The sequence below is a fragment of the Adiantum capillus-veneris genome, chromosome 22, assembly GCF_014529385.1.
Source record: "Adiantum capillus-veneris isolate H3 chromosome 22, ASM1452938v2, whole genome shotgun sequence".
Lineage (NCBI taxonomy): Eukaryota > Viridiplantae > Streptophyta > Polypodiopsida > Polypodiales > Pteridaceae > Adiantum > Adiantum capillus-veneris.
In genome coordinates, this window is record NC_140952.1 from 112,054,574 (window position 1) to 112,082,437 (window position 27,864).

Below are 27,864 nucleotides of genomic sequence, written 5' to 3' on the forward strand. Positions count from 1 at the left end.
CCGTTTTAATCGAGGGGGGTAGTATATGTCTCATGAATTTAATGTGTTTTTGGCGAGTCGTGGGATAAAACACCAATGTACAATGCCATATACACCTCAACAAAATGGTGTTGCTAAGAGGAAAAATAGGTCTCTTACGAAAATAGCACGATGTATAGTCAAAATTCAAGCTTTACCACATTCTTTTTGGCTTGAGGCTACTATGTGTGTCATTTATGTACTTAACATGTGTCCTACAAAAGCTTTGCAGTCTGTGGATCCATATGAAGCATGGCATGACAGAAAGCCTTCTATTGAGCACATGCGTGTTTTTGGCTATTTGGCATATGCTTTGGTGCCACAAACACATCACAAAAAATTGGATGATACGATTGTCAAATGTATTTTTGTTGGTTAAAGTGTTGAAAGCAAAGGTTATAGGTTGTATTATTTGCAAACAAAGCGTATCTTGGTCTCACAGGATGTTGTGTTTGTGGAAGATTCTGTTGAGCCCTTGCTATGATGTCCTAGAGACAGTAATGTAAGCTCATAGGACTTTTATGACACTTTGTTGCCACTTTTCAACGGTGGAAGTTTGAATTTAAATTACCAATGAGGCAAATGTACAACCTATGGGGGTTTTTGAAAATGTTACAGATTAGCATATTACTGATGCAGATGTACATGATGTACTTGATGAGAAAAGGGCTGAGAATGAGCAAGCTATATGCCTAAATGGCTAGTGCATACGTTGTACGATAGTAAATTGGATGCACCTTTGTCTAGTCGTACTCGTTTAGGTTCTCTCCATGCATCTTATGCATCAGATTGTTATGATTTGGTTGTGTCTAGTTTATGAGGAAACTCTATCTTCTGATGAAGCACAAAAATAAAAAAATTGGATGGCTTCCATGCAATCAGATTATGATGCACTTATAGAAAATGACACATGGACTTTATGTGATTTGCCTCCTGGTAAAAAGGCCATTGGTATGAAGTGGGTTTACAAGTTGAAATGCAGATGGTGAGATTGATCGCTATAAGGCTCGACTAGTTGTAAAGGGTTATGCACGGCAAAAATGCATAGATTATGAAGAGACTTTTGGTCCCACTTGTTGTATGACTATTGTGCATTTTCTATGTGCATTGCCAGCTCATTTTGGTTGGGATGTACATCAATCAGACATTGTTACCCCTTTCTTGAATGGTGACATATTTGAGGAAGTTTATGTAATGCAGCCTTGCGGTTTTGTCAAGAAAGGGCAAGAGGATAAAGTGTGCAGATGTAAGAAGCTTTGTATGGGTTGAAGCAATCTCCTTGTGCTTGGTATGAGAAAGCTGATACACATTTGGTCAAATGAGGATTTTGTGGCAGTCCAATAGAAAGCACATTGTATGTAAAGCATGAGGGTGATGTACTTCTCATTGTCGTTCTCTATGTGGATGATTTGCTTATCATTGGACCAAATGAGAGACGTATTGCTGAATTTAAGGCTGATTTGAATGCTACTTTCAAGATGAAATATTTGGGCTCTTGCATCATTACTTGGGTATACAGTTTAAGCAGTGTGATGGTGGTATTGCCTTGTGTCAGACAAGTTACATAGAGACGTTGCTATGTAACTTTGCACTTGAGCATTGCAAACCTATTGCCACTCCCATGGAAAAAGGTTTGAAATGGAGTCTTCATGATGCTGGTGATCCTGTCGATGTTACTCTTTACCAAACTGCTATTGGATGCCTCATGTATGGAACAAGAGGCCGGATATTCAGTTTATTGTCTCACAGGTCAACAGGTTTATGCATAGCCCAAGGTCTAAGCATTGGCAGGCTATCAAGTGGATCTTTTGCTACTTGAGTGACACTTTACATCTTGGGTTGTTTTATCCCAAGGGGGATCATTTCCGCCATATTTACATGTTTTTTTAGACTCAAATTGGGCTGGTTGTTTTGACACGTGAGTGTCTATGAGTGGTTTTTGTTTCATGCTCGGCAGTTCATGCATATCATGGTTGAGCAAGAAACAACCTACTGTGGCCACTTCCAGTTGTGAGGCTGAGTACAAGGAAGTCTTCACAGCTATGGTTGAGCATGTATGGCTCAGACACCTTATGACTGATTTGGGTGTTGGACATGACATTGCCAACATCTACACTGACAGTCAGAGTACATTCGTAGTTGTGAGGAACCCAAATTTCATGCTTTCACAAAGCACATTGAGTTGCATTAGCACTATGTTAGGGAGAGGCTCTCAGAAGGAGAGATCAGCCTGGCTTATGTGCCAATATAGGACAACCTTGCAGATCTTTTCACAAAGGCATTGTCTTGTGAGAAGTTCAAAGCTTTTCGCAAAGCATTGGGACTGATCATGTCCTCATGGCATGGTAGTTCCCTATACTTTATATGCCAGCTCTAGTTTAAGGCACCATTCTCAGGGGGGATTTGTTACCATATACATGTGGTAGTGAGGTGTGTGAACACACTTAGGACCGCTGGGGCATTTTTTTCCTCACTAAGAGGTTTTCCCCCCCGTGCATTATATATACACCCATCACTCTAGGGATAATATTTCCATTGCATACTAAGTAATACACTCTCTATTGCATGACTTGAGCTTTCTTCATCTTCTCCAAGCTGTGTGTGTTTTCTTGCAACCCTAATTTTAACAATTTTGGACAAGAGGGTGGACATTAAAACTGCTTTCTTGAATGCTGATTTCTTTGAGGAAGTGTACATAATGCAACCATGTGGTTTTGTTAAGAAAGAACAACTAAGGAAATCATGCATACGTAATAAAGCATTGTATGGTTTAAAGCAAGGCTTCTCCACTTCGTAAGAGAAGATGGATAATCATTTGATTGCATGTGTCTCGAAATAGTCCAATTGTGAGCACTTTGTATGTAAAACGTGTGGATGATGTATATCTTATCGTTGTTGTGTATGTGAATGATTTACCACTTACTGGTCCGAATGAGACATGTATTGCTAATTTTAAGACTGATTTGATTGCTACATTTGAGATTTGGGGCTTTTGCATCATTGTTTGGGCATTCATATCAAGCAATGTGATGCGGGTATTGCATTATGTCGTCAGAGACAAAGTATGTGCAAATTTTGCAAAGCAAATTTGGACTTGATGATTGAAAACCAATTGCCACTCATATGGAAACATGTTTGAAATTAAGTCTAGGTGAGGCTAAAGATCCTACAGATGTTACCCTCTACTAGAAAGCTATTGGTTGCCTCATTTATGTATGCATTACAAGGCCATATATTCATTTTGCAATCTCACAAGTGAGCAAATTTATGCATAACCCAATGTCTAAGCATTGGTAAGAGGATCTTTCCCTACTGGAGTGGAAATATACATCTTGGGTTGTTTTATCCCAAGGGGAGATCTTTGCCGCCAGATTTACATGCTTTTTTAAAATCTCAGATTGGGTTGGTTGCTATGACATGTGAGTGTCCATGAGTGGTTTCTGTTTCATGCTCAACACTTCATGCATATCATGGTTGAGTAAGAAGCAACCTACTGTGGTCACGTCTGGTCATCGGCTGAGTACACATCAATTTTCATAGCTAAAATTGAGTGTGTGTGGCTTAGACACCTTATGATTGAATTGGGAGTTAAGGCACTTTCATCTATACTGATAGTCAAAGCACATTGGCAATTGCAAGGAACCCAATATTTCATGATGACACAAATCACATTGGGGTGCATTATAGCTATGTCAAGGAGATACTCTCAGTTGAGACCAGCTTCGCTTATGTGCCGACACAAGACAACCTTGTAGATCAATTCACAAAGGCATTGCCTTGTGAAAAGTTTGAAGCTTTTCTCAAAGCTTTGTAATTGTGGACATATCATATCCATAGGGAATGACACTTCCCTATACTTTATGTGCCGCCTCTCGTTATTTGCATCAGTCCTAGGGGGGAGTTGTTACCATGTATATAGGATTAATGCTACGTTGCATTGTACGTTATATGGTGTACATATAATACACTTTAAACAGACGTATTATATGACACCTATCTTTATTTGGCCGTATTATACGGTGCCACATCAACAAAACCACCGTTTCATATAATTTCTTAGAATTTTGATCGAAATAAAGCTCTTTATATACCGTGAAAATGGATTGCTTGGCTCATTCTATTGATCTCTCTTCCCTTATCTCATCTGTAGGTGAGCTTTACAACATCAAGAAAAATATAAAAAATCAATTTAAATTTAGTCATATATGTTTTTTAGTAAAAATTTAGAGCTTTGGATTTTTTTTTTAGGCTTTGGAGTTTTGAGTTTTTTGCTCTATGTGAAGTATAACTTACACTGGGAGGTAAATTAAGTAAAATAGTTAATGATTACTTGCCTTGTGTAGAGGAAACTCACACTTGGAGGTGATTTAAGATAGTTAAAGTTAGCAGTTATTTGCTTTGTGTTGAACTATGTTCACACTTAGAAGTAACTTTAGTTAGATAGTTAAAGTTAAGAGTTACTTGTTGTGTGTTGAACTATGCTCACACCTGGAAGTAACTTAAGGTTAGATTTATCTAATGATTGTCTGTCATGTGTAGAGTAATACTCACACTATAGACTATTTAGGTAGATTAAATAACAATCTCTCTCTTTGTGTAGAGGTATTCTCACACCTAGAAGAGATTTAGAAAAGTAGTGAATTTTGATTGCTTGCCATGTGTAGAGTTACACTCACACTTAGAGGTAATTTAGATAGGTTTATCTTGCTTTGTGTAGAGTTTACTCATACTTGGAAGTTATTGAGATAAATTAAGAGATTTATTTATCATGATTCAGGTGTAAAGTGAAAGCTCACACTTGAAAAAAAATATTTTTGGTATTTATAATTTAAAGAGTTTGAAACCGGTGACGAATAAAGTAATGTAAATGGTATTAGAGTTTGATTTTAGATGTGTATTTAATAATTAGTTTTGTTTGGGTTTGCAAATCTTAAGAAGATGGTGAAAGGATACGAGTGGAACAACGTAGATGAATTGGTCAGTGGAAAGATTACATCAAAGTTGAGGTGTAAGACCTCCGGCCATAATTTTAGCAAAAATGCTCACAGGATAAAAGAACATGTGTTCAAAATTCCTGGAAACGTTTTAGCTTGCAAATACCCCCAAGACGTATTGAAGAAAAAATTCGAGAGTGGGCGCTCAGGGCAAAGAGAGCACATCTTGAGGGCAAAAAAAAGGGAGGTCCCAAAATGATGGCTCCATCTATGGCTAGGGACATTGAGATGACACTAGAGAATTATCAAAACCCTCACTCAACCCCTGCTTCAGGTCAAGGACGGTGTCATTCATCCTTTGCTGGGGATTGTAGCTTTAATCCTATCGGAAGCTCTGCAAACATAAGCCAAAGTGAAGCATGGACTAGAGGAGAACCTGCACCAAGTGATCCTACTTTCCTACTTTGCAACAGGCATTTGCTTGAACTCCATCTTAAGTGGACACAAGCATTTGTTGCATGTGGAATTCCTTTTAATGTCATTCAAAATCCTATCTTCGAAGATGCTTTAATGAGCACAGCGAAGAAGGGTTTTGTGGTTCCTGATTATAATAAGATGCATACAAAATATTTACATAAAGTGAAAACTACATCAGAGAATATTTTAAAGCGCACAACTCTTAATTAGGTGCCAGCATATGGATGCACAATTGCTCTAGATGGTTGGACAAATTGTCAGAAGAAACCATTGATTAATGTGATGTTGATTTGTCCAAGAGGTTCCATCTTTCTTGAAGCGATAGATACATCCCTGAAAGAGAAAACTAGTGGATATCTTGCTGGTGTATATGAGGGTTTGATCAGAAGAGCAGGGGGACCTAAAATGGTGACTGTCATAGTCACAAATAATGCATCTAACTATAAAGCCAGAGATTACATGGGTTCCATGTGCTGCTCTCACTTTGAATTTTCTCTTTAAGGACTTTGAGAAAGTTCCTTCTATTAAGAAAACTCTTCTAGATGCAAACCACTTGGTGAAGTTTATAAGAAAGCATTCATTTTCTTACGCTTTGTTTAGAACCAAGTCCCCAACCAAAAATTTACAGATTTTTTGTGTGACCCGTTTTGCGACAGCATATTACATTCTCTCTACATTGCAGCAGGTAAAAGTAGCCCTTGTTGAAACAATGGTAGATAGAAGATGGGACATTTGGCTTGATAAATATCCCAAGTAAGAACCTGCTTCTTCCAAATTCTATCAGCTTGTAAACTCTTTTGGTTTTTGGAGAAATGTAGACAAAATTGTTATTGCCACAGAACCCTTCACTCATCTGATACGATTAGTGGACAAAGAAGCCTCCATCTTTGGACGGATTTATTGGTACATGCATGAAGCCACTCACAAGTTAAAAGACTGGACATCTTATGCAGGAAAAGAGAAAGCCATGATGATGTCATTTGTCAAAAGATGATGGGAGTAGCTGCATACTCCTTTACATGGAGCAGGTTTTGTCTTAGATCCCAAGTTCCAGATGCACGAGCAATCTTCAAACAATGAAGTGATCAATGATTTCAAGAAAGTGTGTGCTCAACTGTTAGGCAATGTGGATGGACATGTGGCATACACATAGAAGACGACATATACTAACAGAGAAGGAATGTTTGGGGATCCTTGGCATATAGATGCTATCAAGACGATGAGCGCACCTGTTTGGTGGAGAGAATACGGTGGAGAAAAAGTGGAACTTCAACAAGTGGCTATGAGAGTATTGTCTGTTGCTGCCTCAAGTGGTAGTTGTGAAAGAAATTGGTCTTCACTTGCTTTCGTGCATACTTTTTTTTTTTTGATTAAGTCCTAAACGAGCTGTGGACTTGGTGTATGTCTTTTGTAACATGCGGCGTATGCATAATCCAACAAAGTTAGCCACACGTGCCACAGAAGAAAGCTTTGGGCGCTTTCAAACACATGAAGCAATTGCAAATGAGCTCAACCCTGATGATGAAATGGAATAGAACCCGAAAGATATTGATCCAGAATGTTGAGATGTCAAAGAAATTGATGACATAGTGCCTGTGATTGAGGGGACGGATGAGCTATAAAGTTTGTACTATATTCTCAATTAATTTTGCAATGCGAAAGTTATGTGGAGTTTATCTTAACAATCCATACCTTGTCTCTCTCTCTCTCTCTCTCTCTCTCACTCACTCTCTTTCTCTCTTATTGTCTCTCTTTCTCTCCATCTGCTCTCTATCATTGTCAAAAAGAGGAAAGAAGAGAGAACATAACTTACACAATTGCAACAACATTTGTCACGTCCATTTTTTCCAACAAATAGAGACTTACATACCAAAAAGAGATTTTAGTTACAAATCTTGAGATTTAAGAAACAAAAAGAGCTTAGTATTATTTGGGAGATTTAATTTAAATCATGGGCTTGTTCACCAAAGAGATCAGATACATGAAATTTTGAATTTCCAACTGAATCACTTGGACCCACATTGCCTATCTCTTCTTTGTTAATAGGCCCATACCTTGCCTCATACCATGCCAACTTTCTTTCGAGCTCTGCTATACGAGCGCACAACATGGCTGGGGTCTCTCCTTGACTTGCAAAATCCACGCCTTGGGTTGCAAGCTGCTCAATGACTTCGGTTTCTTCGGGCAAATATGTGTAACCTCTCTTGCGAGGAGGATCTTTTTGATTGGCTTCCCGTGCATGAATCTTCTCGGCTGGGCGTCCTTTGCCAACATCTCCTTTAGTGGGACGATCGTTCCAATCTACTTTGAGCCGTAATACATAATAACAATAGCATTGTTGCACAGTGAAATTGTCACTTGATTATCATTTGGTGGCGATCTGTACACTTGGATAGATCTTGAAAGGATATTTCTTGCGAGGACAATGTGTTGCAAATCTGAAACCTTCAAGGGAGAGAAAGCCTTAGCATTTCCACTGACTCAAAATAATGTATTGCGCACAAAGTGATTTGGGCATACCTGTCTATATTGCCTGTAATTCAGTGGCTCCCCTTGAAGTTCTGATTCGTCTTCTTGGGACGCAGCCAAAGCGCTGAGATCTCCTTGAGCCACCCAAATCTCTTCCTCTTTGTAAATTTGTTGAGCCAATGCATGATTAAGCAAAGGATAATTGGGCTGCGGTGCATTCTGGTCGGGAGCAATATCTTCCATACCTGAAATGCAAAATAATAAAATTTAATGAGACAAGTCGTACTGAAAATACGATTAAAGATGTAGTTTGAAATATCACCACACATTGCACACTATTAATGAAAAAAAAGTTTGTTATTGTTCTAATCATCAATAGGCCTCAAGCCAGACTCAGTTACAATATGATAGCCAACATTATGGGCTCCATTCAAACAAAGGCTTAAATCCCATATTTTAGGTCTATTTAAGGGTTTGGAGAATTTTCCAATGGTAAGATGTTTGTTTACATTTCGCAAAAATTTGCGCTTGAGAACCTCATATGGCTCTGGAATACACACAACCAAGCGTCAAAGAATATATGAGAGACTATATATATCAGATGCTTTGGTGAAAGGAGGAGGATTGGTGCTAATATTTTCAGGAGCAGTCCATGGATAATCTCGCTCAAATTGAGCTCTAGTTTGAGGGATGAGATTTGGCAGCTTGGGAAATGTTGCCAAAGTGTTTGCTGGTGTACTTTGTCCCCAGTCCGCAATGCCGGCATACACTCCTCGCTCACCAAAATGTAGTAGAATATTTCTAGTGTGTAAATCATTGTGAATGATGTCGTGACTATGCACGAATTATATCGTCTGCAGAAGAGCATTACATATTGGCAAAATGTTGTTTGAACTACTGTATTGTTCCAGATGTGTGTTGAAACTCTCTGATTGCAAGCTTGCTTCCATCATGATGACATGCCTGAATCCACTGCTCAAGGCGACCTCCATTCCAAAGCTTGAAGATCAACATAGGACTTTTGCTATAATGAACAAGAGCATGGGGAAATATCATGCCACAATGCTAAACAGTTGTAGTAGTTGCCTCCTCTAGCAAAATTTGTAATGTCGGCTTGCTTCCTACTTGGTCCTTGTAGATCTTTACTGCATAGACAGGATCTTTGAAGAGAGGATGGGCCATTGAAACTTGTTTCACATTTGCAAAATGTCCCTCACCTAATTGAGGTGCTTGCAAGTGAAAGATAGAATTCTCCCCAAGTAAGTGTAGGACAAGAGGACATGTAGCATCATCCAAGTGTATAGCTAAGGGCTCAACACCTAAAGGAGGAGGTACATCCTCTTCTGTCCTAGGACGTTTTGAAGAGCCTTCGATCTTATTCTTGCTCTTCAATTCTGAATGTAGCTATGCCACAAGCTACATTTGCTCTTTGATTCTAGGTTTGGTTTTGATTTTTGGATGAACCATACTCTCAAAGCTTCTTGTGACCTGGCCTAATAATTGCTTTACTGTGTTATGCTGTTGGAATTAGCGTTGCAGAGAAACACACACAGCTTGGAGAAGACGAAGGAAGTTCAAGGCACACAATAGAGAGTGTGTTACTTAGTGTGCAATGGAAAGATAGATATCCCTAGAGTGATGGGCGTATATACAATGCACGGGGGAAAAAACCTCCTAAAGAGGAAAAAAATGCCCCGACGGTCCTAGTGTGTTCACACACATCAATACCACATGTATATGGTAACAAATCCCCCTTGGAGTGATGCGGTGAACGAGAGTTGGCACATGAGTAAAGGGAAGTGCCATGCCCTGAGGACAGGATCAGTCCACAAAGGGGAGTAAGCCCAAAGCTTTGCGGAAAGCTTCAAGATTCTCACGAGACAATGCCTTTGTGAAAAGATCTGCAAGGTTGTCCTGTGTTGGCACATAAGCCAAGCTGATCTCTCCTATTGAGAGCCTCTCCCTGACATAGTGGTAATGCACCTCAATGTGCTTTGTGCGAGCATGAAAAATTGAGTTCCTCGCAACTGCCAATGCGCTCTGACTGTCAGTGTAGATAGTGCTGGCAGTGTCCTATCCAACACCCAAATCAACCATAAGGCGTCTGAGCCATACACACTCAACCGTGGCTGTGAAGACTGCACTGTACTCAGCCTCACAACTCGAAGTGGCCACAGTAGGTTGCTTCTTGCTCAACCATGATATACATGAACTGCCAAGAATGAAACAAAAACCACTTGTGGACACTCGCGTGTCAAAACAACCAGCCCAATCTGAGTCCGAAAAAGCATGTAAGTCTGGCGGCAATGATCCCCCCTTGGGATAAAACAAGCCAAGATGTAAAGTGCCACTAAGGTAGCGGAAAATCCTCTTGACATCCTGCCAATGCTTAGACCCTGGGCTATGCATAAATCTACTGACTTGTGAGACTACAAACTGAATATCCGGCCTCGTGTTGCATACATAAATGAGGCAGCCAACAACAGTTTGGTAAATCGTGACATCAGCAGGATCGCCAGCATCATGTAGACTCAACTTCAAACTTGTTTCCATGGGAGTGGCAATAGGTTTGCAATCCTCAAGTCTAAACTTACATAGCAATGTCTCTATGTAACTTTTTTGACACAAGGCAATACCACCATCACACTGCTTAAACTGTATACCCAAGTAATGATGCAACAGCCCCAAATCTTTCATCTTGAAAGTAGCATTCCAATCAGCCTTAAATTCAGCAATGTGTCTCTCATTTGGTCCAGTGATCAGCAAATCATCAACATAAAGAACCACAATGAGAAGTACATCACCCTCACGCTTTACATACAATGTGCTTTTTGTTGGACTGTTCCGAAAGCCTTGTTTGACCAAATGAGTGTCAGCTTTCTCATACCAAGCACGAGGAGATTTCTTCAACCCATACAAAGCCTTGTTACATTTGCACACTTTGTCCTCTTGTCCTTTTATGACAAAATTGCGAGGCTGCGTTACATAAACTTCCTCAGATATGTCACCATTCAACAAAGCAGTAACAATGTCTGATTGATGTACATCCCAACCAAAATGAGCTGCCAATGCACATAGAAAACGCACAGTAGTCATACGACAAGTGGGAGCAAAAGTCTCTTCATAATCTATGCCTTTTTGCTGTGCATAACCCTTTGCAACAAGTCGAGCCTTATGGCGATCGATCTCACCATCCGGCTTGCGTTTCGACTTGTAAACCCACTTCGTACCAATGGTCTTTTTGCAAGGAGGCAAATCACATAAAGTCCATGTGTCATTTTGTATAAGTGCATCATATTCTGATTGCATGGTAGCCATCCAATTTTCTGAATTTTGTGCTTCATCAAAAGTCAGAGGCTCCTCAACATCATGTAAGCTAGACACAGCCAAAGCATAACAATCTGATGCATAAGATGCATGGCGAGAGCCTGAACGAGTACGACTAGACAAAGGTGCATCCAATTTACTGTCACGCAAAGTGTGCACCAGCCATTTTGGCATACCTCTAGCCTGCTCATTTTCAGCCCTTTCCTCATCAAGTACATCATGCACATCTGCATCAGTAATAGGCTGATCTAAAAAATTTCCAGAAACCCCCATAGGCTGTACATTTGCCTCATTGGAACTTACATTCGTATTTCCACCACGGAAAAGAGGCAACAAAGTGTCATAAATGTCCTGTGAGCTTACATTACTGTCTCTAGTACATGACAGCAAGGGCTGAACAGAATCTTCCACAAACACTACATCCCGAGAAACCAGAATACATTTTGTTTGCGGATGATAACCTTTGCTTTCAGCACTATAACCAACAAAAATACATTTGACAGTCTTATCATCCAATTTTCTGCGCTGCACTTGTGGCACCAAAGCATATGCCAAACAGCCAAAAACACGCATGTGCTCAATAGAAGGCTTTCTATCATGCCATGCTTCATATGGAGTAATAGACTGCAAAGCTTTCGTAGGACACATGTTAAGTACATAAGTGGCACACATGATGGACTCAAGCCAAAAAGAATGCGGTAAAGCTTGACTTTTGACCATACATCGTGCCATTTCCGTTAGTGACCTGTTTTTCCTCTCAGCAAAACCATTTTGCTGAGGCGTATAAGGCACTGTACATTGGTGTTTTATCCCACGACTAGCCAGAAATGCATTAAATTCATGAGACATATACTCCCCCCCTCGATCGGAACGGAGGGTGCCCATAGTACATTTCGAGACATTTTTAGCCATAGCCAGAAATTGTTTGAAGCACATAAAAACTTTCGACTTCGCTTTAAGCGGAAGGCCCACAAACATCACTATGCACAAGCTGCAACCTGCATGTGGCCCGAACTGAACCATTCTTTGGAAATTTAGAACGCTGCATCTTACCCAAAATACAGCCTTCACAAACATGTTTGACAGGTGCTTCAAGAGGCGGCAAAGAAGCAACCATATCAGATTTCTGCAAACGCAGCAAACTGGCAAAATTCAGATGACCAAAACGTGCATGCCAAAGTTTTGCATTTGAAATAGCCCTTGAATCTGCAAAAGCATTTGCAAAATTTTGTCCACACTTGTCATACAAAGTGAGCTTATACAGCCCACGGCACAAAATCCCAGATGCAACAATTTGATCACCGAAACTGAGATCATGAACTGTACATCTGTCATCCACAAATTTGACTACAAGTCCAAGTCTAGCAAGTGCGGATACAGACAAGAGATTCTTCTTGATCCCATGTACATAAAGTGCATCAACAAGTGTGAAGGAACTGCCATTAGCAGCAGTGAGCACAATCTTTCCAACTCCTTGAACTGGATAAGAGGCGTTGTTGGTACAAGTGACTGAATTCCCATGAGGGACAGACTCGAGAGAGGTAAACAATTCATGATGTGAGGTAATGTGCTTTGTAGCACCACTGTCAAAATACCACACATGTGAATCTGCAGCAACTGACAAGCATGCATCATGGACAAGAGGATTGTAAGTGCACACTGCGCTAAAAGCCCATTCTACATCAACATCAGCAACACAGTCTCCTTTCATAGAAGACTCAACAATGGATGCATTTGTAGTGGAACCAGCATTTGCAGTGGAACCACCCTCTTTCTTCTTAGCCTCTTTGGCCTTCAACTTAGGACAAGACTTAATCAAGTGATCATTGGCTTTACAATAATGGCAACGCATCTTCTTTTTGCCCTTATCACCAGAATTGCCAGATGAAGTACTGCTAGCAGAAGCATTAGGAATAGAATTTTTGCCACTCGCAGCAGAACCATAAGAAGTGGCTGCATTACTGTTACCACCCTTTCTTTGAGAAGCAATAAAAGCCTGTTCAACTGCACGCTACCTAGTCCTGTTTTTTCTAGAAAGTGACTCTTGCAACAACAATGTGCATAATGCATCAAACTTGACAACTTCAGGATTTCCTTGGGTCATCAGTCTCCAAGTACTAGCAAAAGTCTGGTAGGAATCTGGTAAGGCATCAAGAACATTCTGCACAAGGGAACTGTCTGAAATGACTTCACCTGCAGAAATAAGCTGCTCATTGATATCCTTGACACTAGCAAGGAAATTGTCCATATCATCTTCCTCATGCATAATCTTCGACTCCAGCTCTTTACGCAGCAAAGCAATTTTAGCCTCATTGCGGCTTGCATAAAGACCTGCTAAAATATCCCAAGCCCGTTTTGCAGATTTTGCTGAATGAATGTGAGGAACAATGGTGCGCTTCACAGACAACGCAATCAATGCATGAGCCTGCGCATCCTTAACATCCCAACGAGCTTGTTCTGCCGTAGGCAAAACAACTCTAACAGCTGCAATCCTTGCAGCAAGACCTGCAACATCCTCAACGTCGCCTACATCCTCAGAACCAGGACGTACATCAATGCCCTGCACAATGTTCCAGACACCCTTTGACACAAGAACATGTTGCATCATATAAGCCCACATAGGGTAGTTGTCCCCATCCAACCTGTCCTCTGCAGAAAACATCTTGAACACATCTGTGTTCTTGTTGTCAGCCATGGTAAATGCTGCACCTGATGTGAAAACTGCCCGAAAATAGGAGAAATGGAGCGGGAACAACCTGTGCTATATAGCACAAACCATAGAAGACTATAAGGCACCTGTTATGCAGAAAACGGCACTGACAAAAATTCTGCACAAAATGACGAAATAGCCTGTGCAGTACTGCCTGTAGTGGAAACGGAGGCTGAAATGAGCCCAAATTAAAATTCTGAGCAGACCGAGGTCTTCGAGCTGTCCCAAAAAATTTGTTGACCTACGAACGCTCGCCAAAGCTCACTGAAATTGGAGAAAGTGAGCAGGCGTGTGCTGGAGCAGCTGGCGACTAAGCCCGGGAGGACGTGACCTGCTCTGATACCAATTGTTGGAATTAGGGTTGCAGAGAAACACACACAGCTTGGAGAAGACGAAGGAAGCTCAAGGCACACAATAGAGAGTTTGTTACTTAGTGTGCAATGGAAAGATAGATAGCCCTAGAGTGATGGGCGTATATATAATGCACGGGGGGAAAAACCTCCTAAAGAGGGAAAAAATGCCCCGACGGTCCTAGTGTGTTCACACACATCACTACCACATGTATATGGTAACATATGCATCACTTGATTAGTGTGCAGAGCTGGGTCAAATGAAACAGAAGATGCATTGCACAACTTTAGCTAGCATTATTCCACAAGTTCAATCACATAATCATCAAACTTTGCCTGTAGTGGATCAAATGCCCGTCGCAAATGATCGTATGAAGCTCCATATAGAGATAAAACTAGAGCATCACAAATGATTTTGCGATGCTGTCGCGTTAACTTTGTCTCTACCATGACTGAAGCCTGAAAATACATGAAGCAAATATAAGTAAGGTAAATCTAGAATAGATTTAAATTTGACATATATGATTGTAAATGGTTCTAAACAAAAACATTTCATCGACAATAATAACAACCAATAACGAAAGATCTAAACTGCTGTTAGGACGAAGGGTTAATACTATCCAACCTCTCTCTACAGTGTGATATAGTGGTCAACAACAACTAGAGACGAGAAATTTATTAAATCCAATTAATTTGTAGTGCGATGCGATGGTCAAAGCATTCAAGATTGAAGGATGTAAAATTACCTACTCCCTCCCTGCAGTGTGACACAATGGTCAACCACAACCAGAGATGAAGAATCCATTAAATCCAATCTCCCTACAGTGCGATGCAATGGTCAACAACAACCAAGAACGATGGTTAAAAAAACCCTAAACCCTCCCTGCAGTGCGACACGGTGGTCAGCAACAATCAGAGATGACGAATCTATTAGATCCAATCTTCTTGCACTGTGACACAATGGTCAACAACATGCAAGAACGAAGGATTTGACAACCCTAAACCCCTCCCTGCAGTGCGACACGGTGGTCAGTAACAATCAAAGACGAGGAATCTATTAAAATCCAATCTTCTTGCGGTGCGACATGATGGTCAACAACATACAAGAATGAAGGATTTGACAACCCTAAACCCCTCCCTGCAGTGCGACACAACGGCCATCAAAAAATAGAGACGAAGAATCTATTAAATCCAATCTTCTTGCGGTGTGACACGATGGTCAGCAACAGTCAAGAACAAAGGATTAGGCCACCCTAAACTCCTCTGTGCAGTGTGACATGATGGTCAGCAACAGACAAATACAAAGAATCTATTTTGTTAAATCCGATCTTCTAGTAGTGCGACGCAATGGTCAACAACAACTAGGAAGAAAAGATGTAAGATAGCTAACTCCTCTCTGCAGTGCGACTCGGTGGTCAGCAACAACCAAGGACGGAAATTCTAATTGTACAACCTAAGCTACTCCTTGCAGTGCGACACGACGATCAGTAGCAGTCAAGGACGAAGCGTCTAAAGTCTAACCCCCCTTACAGTCTGTCACAAGGATCAACACAGTCAAGGACGGGTGTCTAAACCTGCAGACTAACACTGAGGTGTGAGCAAAGCTCCACAACAACAACGTTAGCTAAAAACAAGATGTAAACTAACACTGAGGTGCGAGCAAAGCTCCACAACAACAACGTTAGCAAATAAAATTCACAAAAAAAAACATGAAAAATTTAAAAAAAATTTACATGCCCAGCTCGACTCTGCTCTGTCTCACTGCCCTATCTCTCTCTCTCTCTCTCTCTCTCTCTCTCTCTCTCTCTCTCTCTCTCTCTCTCTCTCTCTCTCTCTCTCTCTCTCTCTCTCTCTCTCTCTCCACAGTTCGAGCGGACTATCACGGCGCCGTCTTTTATAAGGCAAATAGTATTTCAATCGAAATATATTTCGATCGAAATAAGATTTATTAAAAAATACGCGTATAATACGGGTATACAATGTATATAACGAAAATATACGTACAATTTTTGATATATGGGCATATAAATGCAACTTAGGATTAATGTGTGTGAACACACTTAGGACCGTCAAGGAAACTTTTTCCCCATTTTTTCCTCACCAGGAGGTTTTTTTTCTCGTGTTTTGTATATACGCCCATCATTCTCGGGCTATCTTATTTTGTATTTGCACACAAAGTTACACCTTCTCTGTTGTGTACCTTGAGATTCTTCTCCATCTCTAAGCTGTGCAAGCATTCTTGCAACCCTAGCTCCAATAGACCACTTGTCAGCCTTGCCTTCAAGTGTGTGGCTTGCATGCATTTGCTTGAATGTATGAGGGGTACAATGTAATCCATGGATGTCCCCCAATTTACTTAGGGAATTATCTACAATCTTTGTTACAGTCCTTGTCCTCACGAAAAAAGTTTGGTGGTTCTATGCTCTTAAGCTATTCTACCACTTCTTTCAGGTCCAAAGATGATTATAAATAGTGATCCCACTGTGGCTTACTGAGCCATCCTACTGTGGCCTTGCTAAGCCATAAAATTGACTATGAGATTTGAGGAGAAAGTGTATTTCCCTTGGTTATAGATAGTGATCCCATTGTGGCTTGCTGAGCCCCCCTCAAGAGAAGCAAGAAGGCACTTTTGGAGCCTGCGTTGGAGCACCCCCCCGGCTACAGTTGACAAGTCTCCATTATATCCCATGAGTCTTTTTCACTCTTCGTTTGTATATATTCGTTTATATATATGTATGCATGTATATATCCACGTGACTCCAAACCCTATCCCTGATGTGCCATTCTACTCCGTGTTTTCCCACTTGTCTTGCCCTTGGTGGAGAGAGCTAGGGACTTTTAGACCCACGCAAGGTTGGACAACACCCTTTGGAAAGAGTAAACTATCATACTCTTATCACTAAAAATTTCCAAGAGTGCAAGGTGCATCTCATCAAAGGGTTACACTCATTGTTGCAAGAAAAGTACCTCCCGTTTGTCTTAGTAGGATGGATATTTGTGTTTTCAAATTGACATTCAAATCTAGAGAAGTGGGGAGGTGGCTATGGATGAGAGTTTAAGAATCTCCATTTGTGGATGTTTTGGGATGTATGTTTGTGTGTATTTTGGGGAAGGAGGGGGGTAAGGGACTAAGAATGAGAATTTTAGAGTCTCCATGTGTGTGTGTGTGTGTGTGTGTGTGTGTGTGTGTGTGTGTGTGTGAATTCCATTTGCAAGTGTAGCAGTTCAAATCCAGATCCTATGGCAACATTGCGACCAAAAGCAACATCTGTTATATAATAGCCAGATCCAACTCTACATTGCACCATTTGGCTCTCAAATTACTCAATTAGTGAGAGAGATGCAATTATTTCCATTTGGTGTCCTCAATATGGGACGTTTACCCTATTTCTCTCTATCTACGAGCCGCCTCTTGGGATAGAATGGTCAATCACCCAGTTTGGACCACTAGTAGCTCTAAATCGCGGTAAACAGTTTGGATTTTTGCATAAATCTTGGTTGTCTTCTAAGGCTGAAAAAAAGGTTTTGTTGGAGCAGTAGGTCGGTGTTGGAGAAAAGTGTGTTTGAGATTACAATAGTGCTACTTGATAATTCAGAAATGCTGGCTAGAAGCAACAGAATGAGGGATGATTCCTCCTACAATGTGAGGAATAGAGCTTAGGGAAAAAAAAAAAGCTAAAGTATCTTCTTTGGAAAAACATTGAGAGGAGCTTAGTTTCCCTCAACAATGGACCAAATGGTGTATCGTAGCCTGCAACACTAAAAAATAACCTAGGTTTAGTGTACTCCCACCTACGAGTTTTACCTCTAAGTTGGAAATTTGAGGGTGAGAAAACTTACCAAATTTAGAGAAAATTAGTGAAATTTGGTGCGAAAACCTTCAACTGTAGTCAATTTACCTCTATTATTTCTCATATGTAGATTTTCCAAGGGCTAGCTCGTGTATTCATGCTTTGCTGCTATCCAGCGAGAGCATCCAGTCATGGTGTCCCTTCATCATTTAGGTCAACAACATGTCAAACACTCCTAAGAGCATCGATCAAATGACGGGTAGCCCGTAATGCAAGGCGGTTGTTTTGCAATGAAGTAAACGACAAGCAATTTCCTGCTTTTCATGGAACTTTGGTGCATTAAAGACGACTGGACTTCACGTCTCCGGTGAGGGTAACCGAGCAAAAAGCTATACAACAATTTGCCAAGAAGCACTTAGTAGGCGGAAGGGTAATTTAAGTCCTCAAAGGGACTGCCCATTCGCCAAAACGCACTTACACTCTTGGTATAGAGCGTTTGAACTAAAACCAAACACACCCTGAAAAGCTGTACAATAGAGCCCATGAGACATAGCCCCAAGTTCTCTGGAAAATGGTTTTTCCCGAGCAGTGATTGTTTGTAGGTTAGTTCAAGGTGATGAAGAATGAGAATCTTGATGGAATTGGGAATATCGACAGGAGAATCAAAAGCACTGCAACTTGCAAGCAATGCACCTTATGGGGATCGTAGTACGTACCACGGCGATGTCGGCCTACTATGTGGCATCTGCCCTAGAAACACGACAGTACTTTCTACTTATTACTCGTACTTGCTTCATGAGTCACTCCCATAAGCTACACAGAGCGCCTTCCGTGTATAAGACCAAGCTTCCATGGCTCCTCTAGTCCTCGCCTGCCCTTCCCTGCAGTAACTTGATCTCGCAGGCTATGGGCTTCAGTTGCTTTGCTTTGGGCGCCTTCTTCAACCAGCTTTTGTTGCGGAACAGCTGGCGTCACCCATCAAGCTCCCTTCACAGGCTTTGGAATCGGTTCTCCCCCTGCAAGCGCCTTCTCAAGCTGTTGAAGAAGAGGCTGAACTGCCATGGCAAAGTGCACGAAATGTGTAGCATTCAGGAGGAGCAAGGGCAACAGATAAAGAAGCAGCAGAAGGGGAAATTGCTGTCCAGGCATCGACCCACAAATGCGGCAGAAAAAAGTTTCAGCGTGCGGAAATCTTTTGGCCGTGTCCCCTCCTGGTCACGCTTTGTGGAAGAGTCCGTCGGAAGGTGGAGCTTTGTGGAAGAGTCCAGCAGCCAAGAGATTGGAGAGATTGTGTTATCCGCATCTGCTGTAGAAACCGATTGGGCTGTTGATTTGTCTCAGCTCTTTCTCGGACATAAATTCGCATCTGGAGCTCACAGTAGGCTCTATCATGGCATATATCAAAACCGGACGGTAGCTGTCAAGCTCATAATGCCTCCTTGTGAAGACCTGCAACTCTCCTCGCAGCTTAGCCGACAGTTCTTCCTTGAAGTTACCCTTTTGTCGCGCCTTCAACATAGCAATATTATCAAGGTTAGGCTCTTTGCAGCTTCCCTCTGGAAATTTTATCTAGATAAGTGGTTGAAAATGGGCTATTGTGTGATGATGGGGCATTATAACCTGATTGGCCTGTAAGCCTCAGCACTATATACCACTGGGTCTTGAATGAACTCCAAGCAGTGTGGATCGAAGGTGTTGAAGCAGGGCACAATACCGCGATGTGCACGGTCTGTCCGATTTGTTTGAGTTTACTTTTTCTATTGGAGTAGCTTACTTTTGCCTCGGGCGGTTTACTTAATTACCAAGTGAAGTGGCTTTGGGAGCAACGAAATGCACGCGCCTGTGTGGTTAGGGTGTTGAGCTCCCAACTGGGAGGTCATGAGTTGGAGACCTGGGTGGGAGGGGGCTGCACCGGTGACTTTCTCTTGCCTCTCGGTTTTCCGTGAGATTTGTGCTGTCCGTCGAAACCATCTCTTGGGCTTCATTAAAGACCCCATGGTATATAGTGTCCAGGCCCTGCAAGTTCTGTGGCACCTTGTCCAGCATGCGTGGCTTGGGTTTCCATGTGGAAGATGATAGGATGCACATATTGATGAAAAAATTAGCTTATCCACGGTAGTGTATTTTATGTACAGACGGACAAAAAGCGTTTGCATTGTAGAATCAGATTATACAGGGGCATGAGGGAATCATTTTTATCTGAGCATGCATTGTTACTTCATTGCAAGGTGGAAGTTTGCAGAGATGCATACTTCTGCAAGCACATGCGATGTTGTAATAATGGTCACTGGTTGTGGAAGGGATCACATCACGGCAGACTCCGAGTGCCAACTATTTATCAGCCTCATTTAGTGGCTCAGATCATTGAACACTCAACTCATTCTGACTAATCAGAATACTGATGTGTGATTGGGGGGGCATTAGCCCAAATAACTCACAAGAATGCTCTCCACCTTATCTTGAAGGGCTTATTTTATCGCAGAAATGACCATCCGTGCTGGCCATTCACACGTCAGTTTACAAAACTTCCGTTCTTTATTTGTGCTGTTGGCTGTAGTTACGTGGAATGCAAAACGGGAATGGGAAAAGGGGAGCATGGGACGATGAATGGGGACCCCTAAAATGGACATTTCCTATGGCTCTGCTATTGCCTATTTGCCCTCCTTTAAGCATAAGGTAAAGGGGGACTTCACTAGGTTTCCATTTGAGGGAAGCTTTTTCTCCATCACACAAGCATATATTTTGTGTGCAATGGAGAAATGAGACTATGAATTCCACACATGAGTGACTCTGGCTTTCTTGAATGTTGAACTTTGGGGGTTGCAACGTTCCTTCGTTGACAGGACACTAAAAAAGTGGAGATTGAGATTGGCATATTTGAATGATGTATAGAGAAACCACTTCGCATGTTGATCTTTATATATAAGCATTGACCGAGTGTTTGATCAATTATTGTGCTTGGCTGCCTTGATCGTAGATTGCCTCTCAACGCTTGGTCACCATGTACTCTTACGATGTTGGGGAATACATTTTTTTTTCTGGTGGTTCTAGAGAAATTTAGACATACAACAATGTCTAGACAAATGTGTTTTGCACCGATGCAGAATCGGCTTGGAAGTAGCTTGCATTCACGGCAAAATCTAATCCAATATTTTAAAAAGGTATTGCACATTCAAAGCAATAGAGAATAGGCTCCACAACATCGTACGATCATAGCTACCAGACTTCATATGCTACCTGAATCGCCTTTTTTTTTGTTCAACTTCTCTATCAAGTTCATGGGCGTTTTCTGCAATGCCTAAGGACTAAGCAGGCTATGCTTTCATCTAAGCAAAGCTAGAATAGGTAGGCTGCATAAGGGACGAAAACCTTGGATTTTTTTTTTCTTCCTTTGCACTTAAAAATTGAATCTTGGTCAGGACATGATTGTTGCACATAATGTCTCGAGTGAGAATTACCATGTATGCTCTTTGTTAGCATTCAATGATTTTAAAATGGGTAAAGGCATGATCATTACACACAACGTCGTATGTTACAAGTTAGTAAAGTTAGTGAATATGTCCTTTCTTAAGTAGTCTAGGATTTTGACATATGTGCTAAAATATCCTTGGTTTTTGACAGTTTGTTGGTGCTTGCAAAAGACCTCCAATATATTGTGTGATTACAGAGTACCTCCCTGGAGGTTCACTCAAGGCGTTTTTACACAAAATTGAACCAAACTCGATCTCAATAAGTTTAATAGTGAGAATGGCTCTTGATGTTGCCACAGGCATGGAGTACCTTCATTCTCAAGGAATAATACATAGAGACTTGAAGTCTGATAACCTCCTCATGACTGATGATTATCATGTAAAAATTGCAGACTTTGGGGTATCATGCTTAGAATCACAAAGAAATACTATGAAAGGTTTTATGGGCACATATCGTTGGATGGCTCCTGAAATGCTCAAAGAGGAACTATGCTCCAAGAAGGTTGATGTGTATAGCTTTGGCATAGTTTTGTGGGAGCTTTGTACAGGTTTGATCCCATTTGGAGATATGACTCCTGTTCAAGCCGCATTTGCTATTTGTCAAGAGGTAAGATTTCATCAAAGAAAGTACTGCATGTGGAGTCTTTACTTTGCATTTGGACTTTATATTTTAGCTTCATTCATGGACATTCCATTATATTTTTTTGAATAAGGTGCACATATCTTGATAGAGGGCTTAATGTGTGGCGAACAAAGATTTGGATTTTGCCGCATTCACGCTTGTTTTTCAAAAAGTATGAATTTGATTTTGTGGTCTTATCTTGCTTGCAGAAAGCTCGGCCGACTATACCTGATCATTGTCCAAAAGAATTAGCCGAGCTAATGCACCAATGTTGGTGTAATAAGCCTACGAAGAGACCCGAATTTGTCGAGATTGTGAATACCTTAAACATCTTTGCTCTCAAAGTAGTGAGATCTTAACCTCTTGGCATATAAGAAGTTTTATATTCTTTAATTTTTTGACCTTTGTACAAAAAGTATGAATATAAAAAAGGGTTTAAGATTCTATCAAGTTTTCAAGTTTAATACTCTGCATAAGTAACGATAGTCTGTTATTACTTTATGTTGATATAATAGTGCGTGAATGATCATCTAGTTGTGATTTCAATATGTGTGATTGTATGCATACATGTGTGAGTGTTGTATTATTTTCTCTTGTAAAAGCTTATAAACACTTGTGAGACTTCAACTGTGTATGTTATTCTCAAGCATCATAGTTTTTGAATGTGTTGGAACACTAGGATTGAAATGATCCTCTTTATTTTAAAGTAAGACAAAATGTTTGATTGGTTAACTCTCTTATAATCTTATTTAACATTATGGGGATTGAGAGGTGGGATTTATGTGAGCCGATGCTCTTGGACCGGTTTGGCATTCCTTAGCAAGAACTTAGGGGGTTTCAAGACAACTCAGTGTGGTGTGTGATAAGTTCCTTTAATGTCTGAGGAAAGTATTGGGAGATTGAAGGAAGTCGCAGGTATTGAGGTCCTTGCAAAGAGATACTTGGTTGGTGTTACATCCTTGACGTGCATAGCAAAGGGATCTTCCAAGAGGATATCTTAAGGAAGTGAAATTAATTATCTCCCAAGAGTGAAATCTGATGAGGGTAGGAGAAGCCAATAGCAAAAGCCTTTGCCTTAGGTGTTGAGGGTCTTTGATTAAATATGGATTATTTATTTCAATAAAGACTCTCGCCTTGCTACTCGAAACAAAGAAAATCGAAGGTATATGTATTTGCACCCATGGTTATCCTTATTTTGCACTTCTATAGCTTATATATTATTCCTTTTGAGTGTCAAAAGCTATTATTAAACCTACAAAACATAAAACAATCAAAGAAGGTTAAATTATCTTAATCTCAAGGGGTTTAGATCTCATTACTTTGTGAGCAAGATTCGTAAGGTACAGCAATTGCCAAAATTATGGTCTTTTAATAGAAATATTGCAGCAACATTATTGCATTAGCCTTTTTTTTTTTTGGACGATTGTTAAGGATTTTAAGACCAGATTTTTGCAAGAAATTTCAAGACAATTCAGTTATCATACTTTCCAAAGAGCATTCTAATGCAATTAAAAAGCATTAATTGTTTTCCTTACATTTAGGCCGCCTCTATGAAAGTGTGAGTGTCTTATACAATTTTTTTTTTGATGGATTGTCCATGAATAGAGCTAAATTTTTGGAAGAGTAATCTAGCAATAAGGAAAAACAATTCTAATCATAGAGAGCTTTAAATTTTAATCATATTTGAAAGTGTTTATTTAGGCATTACTCATGTGTGTATGCATTGATATTAATTCAAATCTTAGAAATTCCAAAAACATCGTGCTTTTGAAGCATGTATGCCTATTTTTGCAAGCATTTCATACACCTAAAAGACAACTACATTGACATAAATAATTCTATATGCAAAAAACATGCAAAACATTTTTTTGGCCCACCCATATGGCAAAGTCATAGCGTTTTTTAGACTTTTGGCTTAATTAAAACCCAAAAATTTTAGTAAATTTCCAAGGAATTTTGCTTTGCTTGAGAAACTAAAATTTCGTACGATGGCATTTTACAATTCTCTTAAAGTTATTGTTGGTATCCTCTTCATAACCTTGGCACATTTAAAGATTCTTATTCCTTAAATGAAGACAATTAAGTGTGGCACATGTTGGAGGTGATGGATTCTTGTATGTTATTCTTCTTTCACACAACTTTGCATCTTGTACTTCATACTGATAAGACTTGTGAAAATTTTAGTTGTTCTGTTATTCTTCTTCACACAACTTTGCATCTTGTACTTCCTACTGATAAGACTTGTGAAAATTTTAGTTGTTCTCGATAAAGTCTTGCCTCTTGACTAGAGGCAAATCAACTTGAATAGGAGTCATATTTCCAAAGGACATCAAACTATAAGTTGGGAGCCTCAGAGTAATATGCAGAAGGTATACACATCAACCTTTTTTTGAGAAATTTTATTTTGCAAGTATTTCAAGACTCACTGAATAATACAAGTCTGTGGATCCTTTCATAGTATTTCTTTGTGATTCAAACATAAAATCCCAACTTCAACAGCTTTCAAATGGTAATCATGATGTTATCACCTACAAGTCTTTATATATTTCTCAGGCATGAAGGTATTCCATTGATATGGTCACATCAAGGGCCATTATAGCTAGTGTTGAGGTTGAGTTTGGTTAAATTTTGTGTAGATGGACTCGAAACAGAAATAGATGGGATGTCTATTGCAAGCATTAATGAAGTGCTAAAATGGAACAATTTTTAGCACAAATATATTTGCACACCTCTAAAACCCTTGAAGTCCAATACAAGGATTTGTCCCCAAGGACATTGTATGCAATGATCATGCATCTCTTCAACATTCAATTAAAAAAAAAGCTCTAGCTCAATTTTTACCAAAAATATTATGTGCACTCATGATGCCTTCGTCCAATTTTCAACTCGTAAGTACCAAAAGAATAAGTTTCCAATGCTTTTGGGGATTTATAAGATGTATGTAGCATACACAATTTGGCACGTTGAGATGGACTATTTGGCTAAGTCCTTGAATTGATTTTCATGAATCTCACTTCCTATGCATACTTCAATAGGTCAAGTATATATGACAATAGTACAAAGCTTCATAGAAACAATTGGAGAACACCATTAGCAGAGGAAAATGAACATTAAGTCTATATGTACGCACATGCACACACACGCACGTGCGCGTGCACACACACACACACACACACACACACACACACACACACACACACACACTGGGGGATTCTCGAATGTTGAGATCCTTTCGGTGATACAGGTCTTGGAGCAATCCCTCGAGCACCCTTAGATAGGCAGCTAGGATGTATTGACTGTGAGTTAGACAGTTGGGATTGCATCTTTGCTTTACTGCCGTTGAGGCATTGTCGCAGTCTATGCTTACAGGACAGTGACAGGACAGTCAGAGACAGTACAGGTGTAGGACAGGTTTACCCACAGCTTACAGTGTTAGAGAGATAGTGGTTTTTTGAGCTGTTTTTGGTCTGTTTTTGAGTACACCAGAGCCATTTTACAAAGGAGACTCTGCCGAAATTTTTGCAGAATTTGAAGCTTTCTTGGTTCATTTGACAGGTTGATATTGGTTTAGAGGTCAGTTTACAGGGGAAACTCTGCCGAATTTTTCCCAGGAAAGTAAACTACTGTGAAGCGTAGCTATGGCTGGATCATAGGACACTGCTCTTTACAATATCAAGAAACTGGATGGAACCAATTTCCCATTGTGGAAGAAGCAGATTTGGCACGTGTTGGTACAAAAGAAGCAGATAAAACCTATAAAGCTCAAGGGGATAAAACCAAAAGATATGGACGAAGATGAATGGAGCGAAATGGATGAATTGACACTTTCTACCATTATGCTGACTTTGGCAGAAAGCGTTTACTTCAATGTAGCAGACGAGATGTTGGCTTATCAAGCATGGTTAAAGCTGAGTGATCTTTATGAGAAGCAGAGTGCAGCTTCACAAGTATACTGGCTTAAAAAGCTTGTTGACTTGAAGATGAAAGAAGGGACACCTATGTCCAATCATCTGAATGAATTCAACACAATCTATAGTCAGTTGTCAACTCAAGGTGTCAAGTTTGATGAACCTGTTAGAGCTATGTTCCTGTTGATCACATTGCCGGAAAGTTGGGACACTTTTCGCACAGCTTTGAGTAATTCTGCACCTCCAGATGGTTTGAACATAGCAGGTGTAGAATGAAGTATGCTTACTGAAGAAACCAATAGAAAGACAATGGACAAAGGCAAAGGAACAGCCTTAGTTGTCAGGGGAAGGACCAAGAAAAGTACAAAGGTGGAAAGAGGAATCAGTCTCGTAGCAAGTCCCGCAGTGCTAAAGGCAAGAGTGACATAGAATGCTACCATTGTGGCAAGAAGGGTCACATGAAAAGAGACTGCAGAGAATGGAAAGCAGAAAAAGGCAAAGAGAAAGCTGAAGACCATGGTGAGAAGAACAAGTCCTCAGTGAAGATTCAAGAAATAAATGTGACAAACACTGTTGCAGAGGATGACAGTCTAGTGTCAGGAGACATCTACTTCTTGAAGAATACAATGGACTCAGCTCTTCTTACAGAATCTGATGGAAATGCACTGAGTGACTGGATTATAGATTCAGGGGCATCACTTCATGTGTCTCCAAACAAGGAGTGGTTTACCTCTTATGTGACCACTAAAGATCATGTCCGGCTAGGCAATGGGCAGACATGTGAGATCTTAGGTGTTGGAGATGTTCAATTGAAGTTTCAGAATGGCTCTTCTTTCACGCTGAAGAATGTGAGACATGTTCCCGCAATTACAAAGAGCTTGATCAGCACAGGTTTACTTGATGATGCTGGCTACGTCACCACTTTCCGACAGAACATGTGGAAGATATCCAAGGGTTCTATGACAGTAGCACATGGAGTAAAGTCTATAGGACTTTACATGATTTATGTATCAAATGTCTCTAAAAATGTAATCAATGTAACCGAGCAGCCGAACGTTTCTTTGTGGCATAGCCGGTTAGGACATATGTCCAAGAAGGGAATGGAAATCTTGTCTCGTTCTGGTTATTTGCCTGGCTTGTCATTTAATGATTTTGAATTCTGTGAACATTGTCAGTATGGTAAGCAAACACAGTAGCCACATAAGCATAGAAGCAGTAGAAGAGATACACAGTTGGCACTTGTTCATAATGATTTGTGTGGACCTATGCCTAACCTATCTCTAGGGGGAGCTTCTTACTTTATGACATTTATAGATGATTACTCGAGGAAAGTATGGGTTTACTTTCTCAAGCACAAGGATGAAGCGTTTAGCGTTTTCAAAAAGTTTGTGACACTTGTGGAGAATCAGAGTGGCAAGAAGCTTAAATGAATACGCACTGACAATGGTGGAGAGTATGTTTCAAAGTCCTTTCAGGACTTTTGTGAGTCAAAAGGTATAAAACGTGAACTTACTGCTCCTTACAATCCTCCGCAAAATGGTGTTGCTGAGAGGATGAATAGGGCCATACAAGAGAAGGTCAGAAGTATGTTGTCTAATGCACAGCTGCCAAATGGGTTTTGGGCTGAAGCTGTATCAACAACTGTTCATCTTATAAATAGATCTCCTAGCAAGGTTTTGCAGAAGGATTTAGTGGCAGAGATGGTATGGTTAGGCAAGGTGCCCTCATACAAGCATCTCAGAGTCTTTGGCTGTGAGGCATATACTCACGTTGCAAAGGAATTTAGGA

General features: G+C 40.4%; 1 protein-coding gene across 2 annotated transcripts; it reads left to right on the forward strand.

The window, feature by feature from the left end:
* The first annotated feature begins 18,694 nt into the window (after positions 1–18,694).
* On the forward strand, positions 18,695–22,612 carry LOC147430028 (serine/threonine/tyrosine-protein kinase HT1-like). 2 transcript variants are annotated; one of them, XM_086496225.1, is made up of 4 exons: positions 18,695–19,609; positions 21,698–21,845; positions 21,939–22,153; positions 22,378–22,612. In XM_086496225.1, exons 1-4 carry the CDS (start codon positions 18,983–18,985, stop codon positions 22,525–22,527), a joined length of 1,140 nt encoding a protein of 379 aa, XP_086352351.1. In that variant the 5' UTR covers positions 18,695–18,982; the 3' UTR covers positions 22,528–22,612. The 2 variants fall into 2 exon arrangements, with proteins under 2 accessions (XP_086352351.1, XP_086352350.1); XM_086496224.1 differs by having other exon boundaries at positions 18,696–19,609; positions 21,698–22,153.
* Positions 22,613–27,864: the final 5,252 nt, after the last annotated feature.